Here is a 20,176-nt window from a genome sequence, read left to right on the forward strand (position 1 = left end):
AGATCCTCCTGCATTTCAGTACAATTTTCCATTGATACAACCTCTCGATATATCACAGCATCATCCGCAAAAAGCCTCAGTGAACTTCCGATGTCATCCACAAGGTCAATTACGTATATCGAAAAGTAATGGAAATTTTTTTAATTTCGTGGGCTGTATACATCAGGTTTTTAATTTTTTTTTAATCTTGTTGACACACGTGTTCCTGATGTATGTTTGCATTTTAAGCTGTTTTCAATATTTTGTTTATTGTTGACAGTCTCACTGCTGTGCAACCCTGTGATGCTAATGTACATTCTCAGAAATTTATTCCGCAAATTAAGGCCCATGTTTCATATTAGTAGACTTCTCTTGACCAGGAATGCCCTTTTCGGAAGTTCTAGTCTGCTTTTTATGTCCTCCTTTCCCGTCCATCAAGGTTTATTTTCCTGCCTAGGTAGCGAAATTCCTTATCTTTATCTACACTGTGATCACCAATCATAATGTCAAATTTTTCGCTATTTTCATTTCTGCTGCTTCTCATTACTTCCACCTTTCTTCGGTTAATTCACAATCCATATTCTGTACCCATAGACTGTTCGTTCCATTCAACGTGCCCTGTAATTCTCCCCCACTTTCACAGAGGACAGCAATGTCAATGGTGAATCTTAACTACTGTATGTTATCCTTTCACCTTGAATTTTAATCCCATTCTTGAACCTTTCTTTTATTTCCGTCATTGCCTCTTCGACGTATACACTGAACAGTAGGGCGAAAGACTACATCGCTGCATTACACCTTTTTCGATCCGAACACTATGTTCTTGGTCTTCCAGTCTTATTGTTCCCTCTTGCCTCTTGTACACATTGCATATTGCCCGTCTTTCCCTATAGTTTACCCGTATTGTCCTCAGAATTTCGAACATCTTGCACTATTGTTTCCAGGGCTCTCGGGTGTCAAGCCGGATGCGATCGTTGAAGTCCCATGATATTTCGGCGAATAACCTTTCCGCCATCACCAGGTGGTTCTGATGGAATGGTCTCCCTGCTCATAGTCAGTGTTGTTTATGTCCGTCAGTCGGCCTTCGATTCTCTGCGCCGACGGTCAGATTGCGGCCGCCAAACTTCCAGTTACGGCCGCCGACGCTTCGATTGCGGCCGCCGACAATCCGTTTGCGGGCGCCGACCCAGATTCGCGCCCACCCCGGCGTCGTGCCGAGTGGTGGAAGATGCAGAATCCCGTGGAGGGTCCTCATCGGCCGTCGTAGAAGGGTCTTGTGTCCGCTTCTGGCGTGACTCTTTGATGGAGTTAAGTAATGGTTGCCATGCCTTGCTTAGTTGAAAACCTGTGTCTCGGTTTATGAGATTGTCCGTTAGGCGAACTCATCCGGCTGAACCCCCGTGAGCCCTGCAAACAACACATACGCAGGGAAAGCCTCCGATCACATATCTTGCACTATTTTACATTGTCGAACTCTTATTCCAGGTCGACAAATCCTATGAACATGTCTTAAGTTTTCTTTAGTCTTACTTCCACTATCAACCGCAACGTCATAATTCCCTCTTTACTGCCTTTACCATTCCTAAAGGTAAACTGATTTTCATCTAACACATCTTGAATTTTCTTGTCTTTTATTGTGCTGGTTCATAGGTACACCACCAATTCGAGGTTCAATCATATTAAATTTTATTATTAATTTGAGATCTGAAACTGACGACAGGTATAGCCAACAGAAGTGCCTTGAGGAAGTACACTAATTTCATATCTAAAAATTAAGGGTGCATCTCACGACTGAAGGTTATTGGGAACATAATACTTTCCTTTACGAAAATATAGTAATATTTAGCATGACTGAGAAATTTATTTATGATTGAAACAAGCGACGGCTTGCAATTTTTCAAAGAGGTTCCAAGACATTGCACGACTGAAGACGAATTTTGATTTACTTGTCAGAACATTTTCACTTTTCGCTGATAATGTGCCCATTACTTCGGACTTGAGGTGATAGGCAGAGGAGCACCCAGCAGAACGATCTGTTTGTCCATTCCGGGGATTTATAAGACTTTTATAAAATGTTACCCCAAGAGCAAAATCTTCGACTGCACAGACAAGCCGCTCAAGTTATTTCAGTTTCTGCTTCACCTATGTGAGCGGACGCTTTTTCTTCTCTTTTGAAATTTATGGAGTCCCACCAACGTCCAGGTTTAACATATTTTAGTCTGCCTAACTCCATGTGTTTGACTGTATCATGAACCAGAGTTGCAGATACATTGCTTATTCTAAAATCGGAATGAGCATAATTTTACGAAAAATGTAATGTAATGTTAAATACCTGTGTGTAATGCTTTTCCTACATCTGTTCACCGTATTAGCGCTATCTGACGGTTTCACAGATGTACTGCACTGTGTTGAAAACACGTCTTGATATGTTTCCGCACTTTGTAGTCCTCAGCATAAAGTCATCTAAATCAGTTCTGCTCAGAACAGCGCAATGGCGGGGAAAGCCAGAGCGCTCAGCAATGTCTCCCGTACTTGCTTGTTCCAAAGCTGTCGTGGTGTCTTCATTTACTACCACAGATACCATGGAAGCCCAGAGAATACTACTGGCCTACTAGTGCCTCTGGCTTGCGTCCGCAGCACAGTGCATACTTCAAGCAGCTGTTTGCTGGTATAAAAAGATAGCTACCAGGCGGCGCGTTTAATTTTATCCACTGTCAAATCTCAATACTACCGCGTCCACTGCAGCGGAAATTGACCATGACGTTGGGTCAGCATGGGAAATGCAAGGGTAGTATGGCATGAACCCCATGTTCAAGAACGTACGCTGAGCCGTGTGTTCTGCAAAACTAGTGGCTGCAACAGCGCTCTCCTCTGTTACGGTTATGTAATTCATCAATAACATATGATGCGTTAAAATGGCTGCGGTGCATTCCAAGGCCTCGGGTCCCAGAGTTCACTTGTGTTACATGCTATTCGTCACGTCACGTAAACGTCAGTAAGTCAAAACATGTCTTCAAATAACAATATTTATACCGCAAACACAAATCGGCAAAAAATTTCATGGCAATAACAGACATTAGCCATGTTTTCGTACCATTGCCAACAAACATTTCGATTACACTCAGAGAAATAAAAGTGTTGTATGTCTAAACGGCCTGCCACATCATCAACTCACTATGAACTACCACCTGTCGTATCTCTAAAATTTCTGTAATAGACATCCCTCTGTCCACCATTTTAAGACGTGTGCGGTCACAAGAATGAATTATAAACATGTATGTACTTCACAGGACAATGAAACTGCCTGATAACTAGCGCTTTGCTAATTAATATTAGTCTTAACTCACAATAGATTTTCCTTTAGTGTATTATATTTGTTGGAATGTAAATCAAAGTAGTGGCAGTCATACTTGATTTCAGTATACTTTCCAAATCTGTCTCGCCGTCTAAAAATAAAGTAAATGTAACTTTTACAAAATTTAAAATGATAGTTAAGTGATGTGTAAAATATGTCAAGAAATTTTATGTGCTGATTGCAAAACTGGTCTTACATTTGGCGAGTCTGTAGCATACCTGAAATGACTGAGGATTTAATATGATGATTAACATTTTAGTAATTTTAATTTATTTCATGTGTAAAACATGAAGTTTTGTCCTTCAGAATCAGCTGATTGAACATTAATTTTGCGAATAGCCGCTTGATTGAATTTTCATATTGCATTAGAACATACTGTGTTAATATGTGATGTAATTTTCTAATCAGATAAATAAGTACGTCTTCCATGAAACCTGTTACCTCGTTTAAGTTTTGACTGGTTATCGATCTCATTTCATGATAGAAAACGTGTGGTGAATAATTTGACTGGTTTCGACAATCTAAATATGGCTTTCTTACAGTAATTCAAAAAGAGGGAACATATATCAGTTGTTTATTACAGACAAATTATAAAAGATAGAAACACATTGTCAATGTCAGTGGATAGAGAAAGATTCCACAAGTTTTCAAACAGGTCCGCTGTGCTCGTTTGTAGCAACACGGCGACTACAATGCTACAGAAATCATTTTGTGTGTTGGAATTAGCACGACGTCAATCCACTGTTCAAGTGCAACGTGCATTCCGTCGTCGATTCAATGTGAAATTGCATCTGCACGAACATATTTATGGTTGACTTAGAAAATACTTGGTAGTTGGTTTCACTTGCAATGCGATGAGCATGGCTGGGCCAAGCACGTCTGATGAAAATTTCGAGTATATCTCAGATGTGTTTACATGGAGCCCACGGAACTCCCCTAGACGGGCAGGACAGGAACTTCAGTTTCCTCAAACAACGGTACGACATGTTCTGAAATGAAGCCTGCATGTGAAGCCGTACAGGTTGCGGTTACTGCGGCAGGTCGGTCCCGGCGACCATAAAGGAAGGTACCAATTTTGCTTTTCAGTCGTCCATGTTGTAGGAGAGGACGCTTTTTCCTAACAGTCGTCTTTTCGGACGAATCGACGTTTTATACATCGGCTAAAGTAAACCGCCATAACACACACATAGAAAAAAGTTTTCCATCATCCCGGTTCCCGGAACTCCAGAAGATAGACGTTGACTGTGGAAATTGTATCACGGACACAGTCACTTTGACTGTTCTGAGATGTAACTAAACCCAGCTAAAGATGTAAACAACCATGCACGAGCAGCGCCTATTAGACGGAGGGGTCCGACAGCCGATCAGTTCCAATCATTCCACCAAGGAAGGAGGTACATGTCTCGTGTTGTCTGTAGTTCAGTCATGCCTAGACGATCAATACCGCGGTTCGATCGTTTCCACATTGTTACTTTGTGCCAGGAAGGGCTCTCAACAGGCTAAGTGTCCAGGCGTCTCGGAGTGAACAAAGCGATGTTGTTCGGACATGGATGAGATACAGTGAAACAGGAACTGTCGATGACATTCCTTGCTCAGGCCGCCCAAGGGCTACTACTGCAGTGGATGACCGCTACCTACGGATTATGGCTCGGAGGAACCCTGACAGCAAAGTCACCATGTTGAATAATGCTCTTCGTGCAGCCACAGGGCGTCGTGTTACAACTCAAACTGTGCGCAATAGGCTGCATTATGCGCAACGTCACTCCCGACGTTCATGGCGAGTTCCATCTTTGCAACGACATCATCATGTAGCGCGGCACAGATGGGCCCAACAACATGACGAATGGACCGTCCAGGACTGGCATCACGTTCTCTTCACCCATGAGTGTCGCATATGCCTTCAACCATTCAATTGTCGGAGACGTGTTTGGAGGGAACCCGGTCAGGCGGAACGCCTTAGACACGTTGTCCAGCAACTGCAGCAAGTTGGAGGGTCCCTGATGTCGTGGGGTGGAATTCTGTGGGCCCGACGTACGCTGCTGGTGGTCATGGAAGCTGCCGTAACGGCTGTACGATGCGTGAATGCCATCCTCAGTCCGATAGTGCAACCATATCGTCGGCAGCATATTAGTGAGGCCTTCGTCTTCATGGATGACAATTCGCCCCCCCCCCCCCCGGCCCTTCGCCCTGTCGTGCACATCTTGTGAATTACTTCCTTCAGGATAACGACACCGCCCGACTAGATTGGCCAGCATGTTCTCCTGGCATGAACCCTATCGAACATGCCTCGGATAGTTGAAAAAGGGCTGTTTATGGACGACGTGACCAACCAACCACTCTGAGGGATCTATGCCGAATCGCCGTTGAGGAGTGGGGCAATCTGGACCATTTGTGTCTTGATGAACTTGTGGATAGTATGCCACGACGAATACAGGCATGCATCAACGCAAGAGGACGTACTACTGGGTATTGGAGGTAACGGTGTGTATACGAATCTGGACTACCACGTATGAGGGTCTCTCTGTATGGTGATACAGCATGCAATGTGTGGTTTTCATGAGCAATAAAAAGGGCGGATATGAAGTTTATGTTGATCTATATTCCAATTTTCTCTACAGGTTCCGGAACTCTCGGAACTGAGGTGATGTAAAAGATTTTTGATGTGTGTATAAGAATTTGGGGGTCACAAAAACCTGGCTTCGTCGTCGAAGATGAAAGTGTTTTGTACCGTTTCTGTTCTATTTCGCGGTGGGTATTGTAACAAAAACGTCGTTCCTGGACATACTACAAAATTGGTTGTTTCCTCAACTTCACGAAGATTCCAAAGATTTCTTTCTTTTGCGTGGATATGCGTCGCCTCACTTCCACTTTGAGCTGCGTCATTATCTTCAGAACACCATTCCACAACTTTGGATTGGAAGAGATGGGCAACAAGATTTTTTTCATTGCTTTTGGTCCCGCAAGCCACAAGACCTCATACCTTGAGATTTTTTTCGCTAGGGGTACGTAAATGACAGTCCTTGTCCCCCCCCCCCCCCCCCTATGGAAGTACTCTTCAGGAACTGAGAAATCGAATTGTTGAAGCTGTCGATTGAATAAACAGAGATCTGTTGATTTGTGTGATACCTTGAGATTTTTTTCGCTAGGGGTACGTAAATGACAGTCCTTGTCCCCCCCCCCCCCCCCATGGAAGTACTCTTCAGGAACTGAGACATCGAATTGTTGAAGCTGTCGATTGAATAAACAGAGATCTGTTGATTTGTGTGCGGAATGAAATGGACTGGTTTTTCTACGTTTCTCGAGAAACGCATGGTGCTCATGTTGAATGTATGCTACAGTGTCTATGTGAGCATTTAACTCTGATCCTTCCTCTCTCCAATGAGTTGCGCAATGTGTTTCTGTTTTCTGTCTTTCGTAGTTTGTTGGCTGTAAACAACTGAAATCTGTTCTTTCTTTTTGAGTCACCCAGTAGTTACAATTTTAGAAGGACTGTATGGTATCTATGTACTCAGAAAGCAATAAGCAATGTGTGACGTATTAAAGAAATGGAATTCACATTACATCAGTGTAAGTTAAAGTCAAAGATCTGTTGCTAGGTGTCGCAATTGACTTTGCCTCAGAAATTGATAATGTTTATTGAAATTATTTGCCTATGCCCAGCACATTATCGTCAGTTCGTCGTTTCACGGTCCTTCGAACTTTCTCTGTGGATGCTCACGACAACTTCCCCGTTTCCGATTCGCCCGGCAGCAGTTGGCGGTACTTGCAAGGCGAACTCCTCCCGCTCAGAATTTAGTAGTAAAGTGGCCCAGAGCATAGCCCGTCAAAAACTAAACGGAGATCAAGAATGAAAACAGGAGGAAGGTGTACTGAACTGTGGAAAAAAATCCAAACAGTAGTAGTGAACGGTCCAAGCTCAAGAACTGCAAAATCGACCGCATTTAAAGAGCTGCGGTGTTGGAGTACGAAGGGAAGATCCACCTTCTGAACTCCCTCATGCCATATTTTTTTCTCACAAAATTCTGAACTGTCCGTCCGGTCATTGACGTGTCTATTTGTTGTATTCAGATTTGCGTCTGTATCGTGGAGTAACGTCGGTTGGCAACAGTGAGGTATAAAGAAGGGACCTCCTATTTGTTCTACACATGAACCTTATGTTACGACTCTTGCGTCCCGTTCTGAATGTTTTGACTCTTCTTACAACATAATTCAGGGCCGTTTATATGATGTTTTCATTTCTGTGGGAGGTCTATGCGGCATCTCGCACACTCACTATTCGGCACCTTTACTTGAGACGGTTGGTTGGTTGGTTGTTTTGGGGAAGGAGACCAGACAATGTGGTCATCGGTCTCATCGGATTAGGGAAGGATGGGGAAGGAAGTCGGCCGCGCCATTTCAGAGGAACCATCCCGGCATTTGCCTGGAGTGATTTAGGGAAATCACGGAAAACCTAAATCAGGATGGCCGGACGCGGGATTGAACCGTCGTCCTCCCGAATGCGAGTCCAGTGTCTAACCACTGCGCCACCTCGCTCGGTCTTGAGACGGTAATGCATTCTTATCACACGACTCATACGATAGCCAATGAATAGTATGACAATTGCCAAGATTACAATAGAAGAACAAACAAGTCAATGACCGGACGCACAGTTCATAACCTTGTGAAAAGAAAGAAATAATTTAAGTATGTTGGAGATTTGAACGCGGATCTCCCGCGATACAGTCCAACACCGCAACCACACAACCACAACGAGTTGTTCTTCCAGTTGCTCGGATTTGGGCTTGGACCGTTCACAGTTTCTATTTTGCTTCTTTTATCACAGTTCAGTACGCGTTCTTCCTGTTTTCACGCTTGATCTATGTTCAGTTTTGACTCACTATCCACTGGCTCACCTTACAACTAAATCTGACTGGGTGCGATGGAAGTTTCCCTTGCTTGCAATCTATCCAAGTTGCTTGCTTCAGTGGATTTCCCCATTTGCGGCCCTTATACTTTCAAGAATGTTTTCCCTTTCGTCTCTGATCCGCTTACATACCTGTCTTACCTCGTCACGTTCCCTGTACGCCCACAGTCCATTTTGGAACCAGAGGGCGAGGGACATCGCAGGGCGTTGTCCCTGCCAGCGTTGTACAGTATCTCCGAACAGCCACTGGATCCGACCTGGCAGTTGCGTATACTGTTAGGCTGTAGTGAAAATATACATTTGCAGTGGTAAAGGCGCCTTTCAAAGGCTGAGAGATGACATGAGATGTAATCAAACAGGAAAGGGAATTTTTTATTTTTATTTCGCAGGCTGTCTTCATCAGGTTTATCTTGTTAGTACACATGTTCTTGATGTATGCTTGCATTTTAAACTGTTTTAAATATTTAGTTTATTGTTGACAGTCGAAAAGGTTATACGTGTTTTCGCGTGCTAAATGTATTTTTTTTTTTTTACTTTTGAAAAAGACGTATCAAAGAATTTATATTAAATTTTGCTTGAAAAATAGAATAAAGTGTAGCACCGAATTCGAAATTATGACTGTGGCTTTTGCCGAATATACTATGAATAATACAAGAGTTTACGGGTGGTATAAACGTTTCAAAGAGGGTCGAGAAGACGCTTAAGAGGACGACAGCACTGGAAACCCAAATACATCAATTACTGACGACAATGTGGAAGAAGTAAAGAAAATGGTTTTGGAGAATCACCATAAGAGAGCTTGCTGATGATGTCGGCATATTCTATGACTCAAAACAAGCATTTTTTTAGGATGTATCGGGCAGCGAAGTTTGTTCTGAAAATGTTGAATTTTCGAAAGAAACTTACAAGAAGTGACGAAACATGGGCATACTGGTATGACGTCTAAACCAACGCCCAATCGTCCCTGTTGAAACTGCCTGAAGAGCCAAGACCGATAAAAATTCGACAAGTTCATTCAAATGTGAAAGTTCTTCTAAATGTTTTCTTCGATTACAATGGCATGGTGCATCACGAGTTCCTACCCTTATGGTCGTATGCCAATAAGGAATATTACTTGGAAGTTATGCGCCGTTCGCCTGAGGCAATCCGAGGAAAACGACCAGGATTGTGGCATAACCACTCGTGGAAATTGCATCATAATAAAGCTCAAGACCTGAATACCATAACGAAAAGTGAATTCCAAAGTGCATCCACGACTGGAAAAGGCGCCGGCAGAAGTGTATTATATCTGAGGGGTATTAGTTTGAAGGGCACAAGGTTGATCTTGATAAATAAATAACAATATTTTTTAAGGAAAACCAAAATTCCCTTCGATCACACGTCAACAGAATATGGGACGTTAACAGACGCAACATGCCATGTGAAGGAAAGCCTTCTAAGATTAACTTTCTTCGACGGAGACCATGGGAATTGTAGAAAGTTCAAAAGTTACGAAAGCTGTTGCAAAAAAATTTGATTGGCCAAAGCAAGGACATGAGCTGATTATTCAGCTGCTATAACACACCTAGAATGAGATCCTTACAGTGAGCATAAGGCTGCTTATCCTAGTGGGCGATTCCCACTTCTAGGCTGCGAAAGAGACTCGGGAGAGGCAGTGGCGGCTCGTAGCTAAAATTAGTTGGGGTACTGCTCCAGATAATTTTTAGCCTTTCTTTGAAAATTATATAAAAGGAAACAAACACGTGTAACAAGGAAATTGATGCAGAAACTTGATAAAAACTTAAAAGAACAAAATCAAAAGTATTCTACTTACTCCAATCTAAATTGTTACAATTCAATCTTGATCTATTCAATTAAAAATTAAATCTATTCTTCTTAATTTAATTTGCGCGAGAAAAACAGTTTTCTCTTTGATCTCTCTATGACATCTGAGGAAATTCCTTCACTGAACGCGCTACAAATGCATTTAGTCTTTCCAAATTCATAGTGCTTCTTAGGAATGTTTATATTCTTTTCACCGCTGAAAAGCGGCGTTCTGTCTCTGATGTAGTGTGGGAACTGTTAAGAGAATTTTTAACAATTTCGTAACATCATTAACAACATCATCTAGATTGAAACTTCCTGGCAGATTAAAACTGTGTGCCGGACCGCGACTCGAACTCGGGAGCTCAGATGGTAGAGCACTTGCCCTCGAAAGGCAAAGGTCCCGAGTTCGAGTCTCGGTCCGGCACACAGTTTTAATCTGCCAGGAAGTTTCATATCAGCGCACACTCCTCTGCAGAGCGACAATCTCATTCCGCAATCATCTAGATTATTTTGCAAGATAAATTTCAACAACTCAATAGTTTTGCAACGTTCATGAAATCAGAACTACAGTAGTATATCTGTAGCTCACAATCAGTATCAAGCATTTGTCTGCCAATCCATAAGGTACGTTTCAGTGGTCAGTACTATCTCTAATGTAGGATGTTCATTTTTAAAACTAGTGAACCATTTCTTTAGTTTAGCAACTCTTAAGTGTTAGTGGAAGAATATCTGTCCCATACGATACATACTCAGTCACACAATTCGTTACCTTCCACTATGAGTGGAAGGAGTCTCGCAGTACTTTGAAATGTGTAATATACACTCCTGGAAATGGAAAAAAGAACACATTGACACCGGTGTGTCAGACCCACCATACTTGCTCCGGACACTGCGAGAGGGCTGTACAAGCAATGATCACACGCACGGCACAGCGGACACAACAGGAACCGCGGTGTTGGCCGTCGAATGGCGCTAGCTGCGCAGCATTTGTGCACCGCCGCCGTCAGTGTCAGCCAGTTTGCCGTGGCATACGGAGCTCCATCGCAGTCTTTAACACTGGTAGCATGCCGCGACAGCGTGGACGTGAACCGTATGTGCAGTTGACGGACTTTGAGCGAGGGCGTATAGTGGGCATGCGGGAGGCCGGGTGGACGTACCGCCTAATTGCTCAACACGTGGGGCGTGAGGTCTCCACAGTACATCGATGTTGTCGCCAGTGGTCGGATGCACGCCAAGACCGTAGGATCCTACGCAGTGCCGTAGGGGACCGCACCGCCACTTCCCAGCAAATTAGGGACACTGTTGCACCTGGGGTATCGGCGAGGACCATTCGCAACCGTCTCCATGAAGCTGGGCTACGGTCCCGCACACCGTTAGGCCGTCTTCCGCTCACGCCCCAACATCGTGCAGCCCGCCTCCAGTGGTGTCGCGACAGGCGTGAATGGAGGGACGAATGGAGACGTGTCGTCTTCAGCGATGAGAGTCGCTTCTGCCTTGGTGCCAATGATGGTCGTATGCGTGTTTGGCGCCGTGCAGGTGAGCGCCACAATAAGGACTGCATACGACCGAGGCACACAGGGCCAACACCCGGCATCATGGTGTGGGGAGCGATCTCCTACACTGGCCGTACACCACTGGTGATCGTTGAGGGGACACTGAATAGTGCACGGTACATGCAAACCGTCATCGAACCCATCGTTCTACCATTCCTAGACCGGCAAGGGGACTTGCTGTTCCAACAGGACAATACACGTCCGCATGTATCCCGTGCCACCCAACGTGCTCTAGAAGGTGTAAGTCAACTACCCTGGCCAGCAAGATCTCCGGATCTGTCACCCATTGAGCATGTTTGGGACTGGATGAAGCGTCGTCTCACGCCGTCTTCACGTCCAGCACGAACGCTGGTCCAACTGAGGCGCCAGGTGGAAATGGCATGGCAAGCCGTTCCACAGGACTACATCCAGCATCTCTACGATCGTCTCCATGGGAGAATAGCAGCCTGCATTGCTGCGAAAGGTGGATATACACTGTACTAGTGCCGACATTGTGCATGCTCTGTTGCCTGTGTCTATGTGCCTGTGGTTCTGTCAGTGTGATCATGTGATGTATCTGACCCCAGGAATGTGTCAATAAAGTTTCCCCTTCCTGGGACAATGAATTCACGGTGTTCTTATTTCAATTTCCAGGAGTGTATATTTATGTAAAACGCACTGATTTATCGAGATTGCATTTGATTGTAAATTATTTCGACGTGAGGCATAACCCGATGAAAAAGCCCTACTCGAAACTAGGAATTAGGAACATTCAGGTAATTAGAAATTACCGTTGTTTCTGGAATGGGTTGATCTGCATTTGTTGTTGACTGAATTCTAAATTAGGCAGTTTTTTAGATGTTGCAAATTTTCCTGTACTCTGTTTACATTTCTTGTGTTGAATTTCGACCTTGTAGAGGATAGACGTGGAATAGTGACATTCATAAGCTTCTTGAGAATTGGCATACGTTTTGTTCTCTTGAGAAGAATAGTAGAATAGGCAGAATGATAGAGAAAAATATTCCTGCGTTTTGTATAATACCTGCTGCATTTCTCATTATTAAATTAAGTCGACGAGCATAACACTGAATTAAATGTGCGGTAAAATAAATTGCTTTTATTTTTGCGCCGGCCGAAGTGGCCGAGCGGTTCTGGGCGCTACAGTCTGGAACCGCGCGACCGCTACGGTCGCAGGTTCGAATCCTGCCTCGGGCATGGATGTGTGTGATGTCCTTAGGTTATATAGGCTTAAGTAGTTCTAAGTTCTAGGGGACTGATGACTTCAGAAGTTAAGTCCCATAGTGCTCAGAGCCAATTCTTTTTTTTTATTTTTGCTTGAACTCGTGCTTTTTCGCCTTTCATGGCATCTGCACCATCAAGTGTCTTAGCTATTAATTTTTCCCCACTACCTTGAAAGATTATGTCCAACTGTTCTATAATGCGTTGTGAGATGTCACACGCAGTAAGATTTTCTGGAGCGAACAACCCCAAAAAACGCTCAAACATTTTTCTGTTCAGTACATATTGTAGAACATGGACTACATGAGTGTGTTCCACGCATCTACTGTGTCATCATCCATGACAGCTGCAAAGGAAGCTTTTCTAATTTCTGTCGGTGTGTCCTCGTGTAGCAAGTAGTCAAGCATTGCATTTTGAATGATCTTTGTAATATCTTTGAAGACTGCTCTGGTTTGTAAGTGATACCGCAAATCTGAATTTAATTTAGACGCAAAATTTACAATTTATCTAAAGCCCCAGGATTTACTGAACCGTCTTTTTCACCAAAACCACGCAACAGGATTTTAAAGTTTCCACAAAATGAAACGCAGTCTATTATTTAGGGAAAAATTTCACGGTTCTTTATAACCTTTATATTATGCTCATGGACAAAGTCTGTATGTGTTACTAAATTTGTACTTTATACTAACGGTTGCTAAAATTTGCAGTGAAAGTGTATTATCAATTTGCTTCTTAGATTTTTGACGGTTTTCAGGTACTTCTTTAATTTTGTTTGTATTCCTACAACAATATTTCGTGACATTATATCACCTCCAAATAGCAAACACGCACAACAAAACAACGCGGTTTTTACTTCACAACAGCAAAACCAACATTTTCGTTCGAATCATTCAGAATTCTATGCAGATAATTCTTATTGTTACCTTTGCTGGCTGTCATAACAGAGTATCATGTGTTGAATGTCCTCTTTCCTGAACTGTAGCTTTCTTATGGAGAGACAGTTGTGAAAATTAAGATGTTGAAGTTCGCTAACAGTCACAACTTTTTTCTTGTGGATGCAAGGCCATAGTTAAATTTTCCTGTTAAATAAAAGAAAGAAATGAAAGAAATCGAACTGCTAGAAGCAGAATAATAACCGTATTATCTAATCCCACTCTTGAGCACATTCTGAAAAAATGAAATGAAATGATCGTATGTCATTTATTGGCCAGGATATCCCCTTCGGAGTTCGGCCGCCGTACTGCAATTCCTTTTAGTTGCCGCCACTACGGTGACTTGAGTGTCAATGATGATGTAAATGATAATGGAGGACACACTACACCCAGTCCGCTGCCGGAAATCGAACCCAGGCCCCCTGCGTGACTGGCGGTAACGCTACCGCTGCGCTACGGAAGAAAGTGGTTTCACGTACTGCAGCCTCCCTGACAACGTCGCATGCAGCTTCGCACGTGCGCATGCGCACATCATCTAGAGACCGCCTCGCTGAAACTGTGCATAACGCATAGGTCCGTGTAACCATTTTTGTATTTCTTTTCCGTTCACTTAAACTGAACAGCAAAAAATCCACTAAATGTAAACACATGATGTCAACAGTCAAAACTGGTTCTAGGCTGTTTGAACGCTAGTTGAACACTGTTTAGTGAGATAGCTCCAGTGTTGGTCCGTTTAGTCGGCCAATGACTGATAACACTACATAAAATTCTAATTAATATTTGCGCGTGATTGTGGAGTTAACTTAAATCTGGGTTAGGAAGCTGTCAGAGTGAATAATGTCGAAAGTCATGTTGGAGTCGTGCATGAACATTTATACAGTTTAACATAAATAAAAGAATTGTACGTTTGAGCCAAGCCTTGCAGTGTTAATCCTGGCATTTTCTATATACTCCAGCGCGACACGGCTCCTACTCACACCTTCGCAGCTTCGTTCTCAGACTTCGTGTCCACCTGTCGTGTTGTGGAGTACGAAATGCTTCCGATCTTAAATGATTGCTGACTCACAGTAGTGTGAATCTTTCTACACTGTATGATGAGGTAATTGTAGCCTGACAAAACAGATAAGTGTGCGATGCTGATCGGAAAATGCACAACCTGAACTAAGCGATTTCCATCCTTTCGGTAAGGTAAAAGAACATTTCAGGGAAAGAGACTTTCTGACGACGAGGACGTTCAAACAGTGGTTCTCGAATGGCTCCGTGTCCATGGAGCGGGTTTCTATCGTCCGAGAATTGAACAATTGGTAGAATGTTCCGGTCATTGCTTACAGAGCTATGTAAGTGTCTCACTTTGAAGTGTAATGCAGCATTCAAGAACAGTTACTTCGGATGCCATAATAATTAGTGGCATGTTAAATTAAGTCCCATAGTATTACGTAAATGTTGTAGACAACACCTAAATGAAATCATACTTACGAAACGTTAATACAAAACCCAGTCGCTACATGTTCCTTCTTTATCTGATGGAAATCTCTCACCAATATTTGTGATTACATGGAAATCGACGACAGAGAAACAATACCAGTGGAATTGCCAGTTCATAAGTTTTCGCCCGTACTGTACCTTTATTAAACGAATACTTAACGACTATTATGATGAATTTGTAACATTACTAAACGACCGTTATGGATGAATTTGTTATATTACTAAACGACCATAATGGGTAGAACAATTACAGAAGGCATTTCGCATGTGATTGGTAAAGAAATAATTCATTAGCATCTGCTTATCATTCAATGCCCGTTGGACACTATAGACCGGCAGCACACCCGTGGATATTTTGATCATCAAATACGCCGGGAGAAACTCAAGAATCACATTCAATAAGTTTATTCTGAAAAAATAATTTTAAAACAATTTTGGACGAATTACTGCTCCATTTCACATATTTTTCCCTGCAACCAAACGATACTCATAGCCACAAATTTATCATAAATATGTCGTAACTGAAAATTTAATACTGAATAAAAATTGACGTTTATTCTATATGCTATTTTCAATTGGTACACACCATCATCTGATCGAGATGTTTGTTTCCACCTACTCACGTCACGAGCTGTATGCCTTATCTCTACTACATTTATAGTACCGTCATGTGACTGAATATATCAAGATGTAACATTTAAAATGCTTCCAGTATATATGGTAGTGGGGAAGTTTACAAGCTCTGCATTTCGGAGCGAGGAGATCAAAGATCTGGAAACAGCGTATCACAGAGGAAAAAGATTACCAAAAATGTTCAAATGTGTCTGAAATATTATGGGACTTAACCGCTAAGGTCATCAGTCCCTAAGCTTACACACTACTTAACCTAAATTATCCTAAAGACAAACACATACACCCATGCCCGAGGGAGAACTCGAAGCTCCGCCGGGACCAGCCACACAGTTCATGAATGCAGCGCCTAAGACCGCTCGGCTGATCCCGCGCGGCAAAAAGATTACCATATGCACTTTTGTTTTTAGTTGACAACCGCAAATAAATTCCAGTATCGAACGTTACAAAGTCCCTCAGTAATATAGTGATACTATTACGTATTTGGTTTTACTGGCTGTAAAAATACTGGTTTATGAAATAATTCCACAATCTGTAACTACCTAGCGACTGACAAAATGGTTCTCCCCTTACAGTGCCTGTCAGTTCAAACTCCTGAACTTAAGAGTATTTTAGGGTTACGACAAATGGTGCCGTTCTCCAGTTACCATTGCATTACTGAAAAATTACTAAATTTTGACGCAGAAAGATGTGCATTTCTCTTGTGATGAGATTTATGGTCCTGCCGCTTTCCCACAAAATGAAATGTAATTCAGTGTCTACTTTTCTATGGCAAAACGAGTCGAAACAATAAAAAAATCTACCACATATTAAAGATTCTAGGCGTCGCTAGATTATTCTCCTGCACCGAATACGTACTATACCAGTAAATCTTAGAACCCACTCCTATGTTTATTGTGTATGAATGAAATTCATTACTGCAGACAACCTTGTCGGTGAGGCAACCACAGCTATAGGTAATCATCTTGGGTATTAATAAAGCGGTTCAGCTGTATTTAGTTCTTTATTTTTAAATCACTACTGGTTTCGTGTCACTAAAAGCCACATCTTTAGGCGAAAGTCTGTATAACAGTAAGTCCTGAAGGAATAATAACCCTGATATGATAATTTTCGAAAATTATTTTAAGATTTAAAAAATAAAAAAGTATTTAAATTTTTATCTGAGAATATTAAAGTATTTTTACTCACATAATTACAATGTTAGAGCCAAAAAGCTCGGAAATTCGTACCCGATATTCGCTGCATGTCAGAACAAAACACCGCTAAAAGGTGATATGTCATGGAATAAAACAGCTGAATTCCATTCCAATATTGTGGATGGGTTCTAAACAAATTATACCGTAGTGATTCACTGGTAAGGTGAAAATAAGAGCAAAATTAAGATCAAATTTGCGGTTAGCAGGAAAAACCAATAGGTTTTTGCAACAAAATGGAGTGATATTTTACATGGACCAAATCCGTCACGTAAATAGCTATTGACGGAAAAGCAAAACCTGCAAACCGCACTTACCGCTTCTCCGGTCTATACGCAATCGCGAACAGCGTACGCGGTCACATGCTGTGTCATACTGACGACAATAAAGTTTACAGCTTGCTTACAGACGGCTCGCGCATGCGCATGCACTGATGATGTGCGGACTCAACCGCATGATCGGTGGCCTTTTGTGGGACACAAGAATGGTGACCGGAAACAAGGAATGCCGGGATAAACAGTACAAAACTTTTTTTGAAAAACAGTCTGTAGAATATAATAGTGACAGTTGACGAGTATTTTCATTAATAGCGCCCGTAAGCTATGCTAACCTAAAGGAACTCTTGAACGTTTAATGACTTCAAAGAGGAACATCATATGCATATTTTACGACAACGAAACAGAAATTCCGACTGTGTCCACTGAGTAAACTTTAACAACCTTAAAATTCTAAAAATTATGGATTTGTAATTTTTTAATTCTTCCCCTCTTTTTTAGTTAAAAGGATCGAATACTGTAGTGAATTTTGACACTTTTTATGTACAGATAAAACTTGAGAAAATTTTTAAAAGAATAAATGAAAGGAAGATTTGCAAAACCTAAGATAATAGGGTGGGAGGGGGTGCGTAGGAAGTGGCGAGGTGATTTGGGGAGGGGGAGGGAAGGGCGAAAGGAGGAGGAAATTGGAAAAGCCCAGGAGAAACTAAGGGGAACTGGGTATAGAGAGTATTACGTCGACCAACTTAAGCTGCCCAAATTTACCAAAATATGCTATGGTCCCTCAACTCCGTTTTTCCATTCAGTGTTTGGTGTGGAAAACGACGAATGGATCTCATAATTTCCACCTCCTCCAAGGTGCTTATAGTGTGACCGTTGTTTCCCCGAAGTAAAATTCTTAAATTACTAGGCAGCTCACTGACGAAAAGCCTCTACTCACGAAAGTGGGTACACAAGGCAGATTTTAATTCTGAACCACAATATCCTGTACCTGATCCGCCGGAATACTGGTCTACATGTTCTTGACATTCAGTGACACCATGCACGATGAGTTCCTTGGGGGTGGAGGGGGGAGGACGGTAAACCTAGATAGTTATTCAGTTAACTATCCGCAGCTGCGAATGTTATAGCAAACCGGTTGGCAGTAATCTTGGTCGAGGTACTTTGCAAAAAACTTCTAGTAATGAACCTAGCCCAATATGGGCGTTGACAACTGGACGAGCCGGCAAGTCCACTTTATGTAGGTTAATCACAGCCCGGTGTCTTTGTGCTACCGGGTTCATAGGAACAATGCTTTTCTTCATGAACGGATTTAGAAAGGTAGTAGTTGTATTAAGGGTCATTTTTAAGCTGGCCAAATATCTATTCATAGGATCTACATTGGACTTGAGAACTGCACTATCTCCCACTACGGTTTTCACTTTCTTCACATACTGATCTTCACGTAAAATAAAGGCTATTTTTCCCTTGTCCGACCGAACAATTAGCGCTCGCCTTTTGCTCACCTAGTATCTCGTTGATGCTCTCCAAAAACAGCTTTGTCACTGCAAAATCATTCCTTGACTAAACCAGACAAACTGTAGTCCTTACGACCTCTCTCGATTACCTTATTGACACCAACATTGCTTTCAGCAGTGGTTAGGATTGCACCATCACGCGCAGAGACGGTGTGGGAGACAAACGAAGTAACCTATTGTTGATTGGTTACTTCATTTACGTTGTACGACAATTCTTTCTCTGAAAATGGCGTTTCTTTCTCATTAAAAAGTAACATCAGAAAGGTAGCGCACTCTAGGATAAAAATCATAACCGCATTCACTGACATCCTGATGAACAACCTGGTGCCATTACTAAGTAACCTACTCATTTTATTTTGATGTGTAGCACTCATACGGTCTCTAAAGTGTCCAACTTCATCCCCAAAGTGTTCACGGGACCAATCATACTGGTACCCGCTAACTAGAGTGTAAAGTGATAATTGAGCTAAATACAATCCCGCTGCATTTCACGTCTATTGCATGTCATAACTTTGCGAACGTAGTGTTCAGACCTAGACAATACTTGTCGGAATAAGTGTTTTATATAAATTGGGATGCAACCACTGTTGAGACAGATCTTATTGAATTTAACATGTGCTTTGACTTTAACAAAGGATTTCTGATATTTAAAAACCTAATGCAGTCCCTTTTGGCCTAGCTTGGCATGCCTCTCGACAACCTTGTAGGTAGGACCACCACAGCTAGCAGCAGTCACCTTCTGTATTTTTTTAATTTTGTAAAATCTTAAAATAAATTTAGAAAATTATCGTATTTTTGGATGCCTCAGGGTTGTTATTCCTTCTGGATTCTGTATTTATTGTCATTCAGATATTCACCTGAAGATGCCACGAAACAGGCAGTGATCTAGAAATAAAGGACTACATACAGCTGAAGCGATTTATTAATACACAAGAATTTTTATTACTCTTACGCAGTTACAAATGGACAACGAGTCGCTCCTACTATTCCTATACATCTGCAATGCGAGTTTACTGCACATACCCAGTACCCATGCAGTTACCTAAGACTTACCTGCTAGTTTCTTGAGTCTCTTTCTTCCACACGGCAGCAAGCTTGGCCCGGTGGTTTTCTTTGGATTGCCTATGAAAAATGATTGGCACAAATGGAAAAAGCGTCGGAAATACAAGTACATGGATACACAGTTTTAATGCAAAGATGGTTATATTTCTCAAAGATTCACCCTTTCATACAACAACAGGAAATTCAACATTCTACTCTTTCGCCGCCAATTTTTATAGGCGGGAAGTCTCCTGTCTCCTCCTGAGAAACTTGTTTATATATCAATAAT

The 20,176-nt window shown here is 42.2% G+C and overlaps 1 protein-coding gene across 1 annotated transcript in view; it reads right to left on the bottom strand.

Moving 5' to 3' along the window:
- Positions 1–20,176, bottom strand: part of LOC126234903 (neuroligin-3-like) — a 443,765-nt gene that overhangs the window by 57,750 nt on the left and 365,839 nt on the right. The window contains exon 13 of the mRNA XM_049943642.1: positions 19,900–19,968. Coding sequence (XP_049799599.1) covers positions 19,900–19,968 — 69 coding nt within the window. The remainder of the gene's footprint in view (positions 1–19,899; positions 19,969–20,176) is intronic.

The sequence above is a fragment of the Schistocerca nitens genome, chromosome 2 (genome assembly GCF_023898315.1).
Source record: "Schistocerca nitens isolate TAMUIC-IGC-003100 chromosome 2, iqSchNite1.1, whole genome shotgun sequence".
Taxonomy (NCBI): Eukaryota; Metazoa; Arthropoda; class Insecta; order Orthoptera; family Acrididae; genus Schistocerca; species Schistocerca nitens.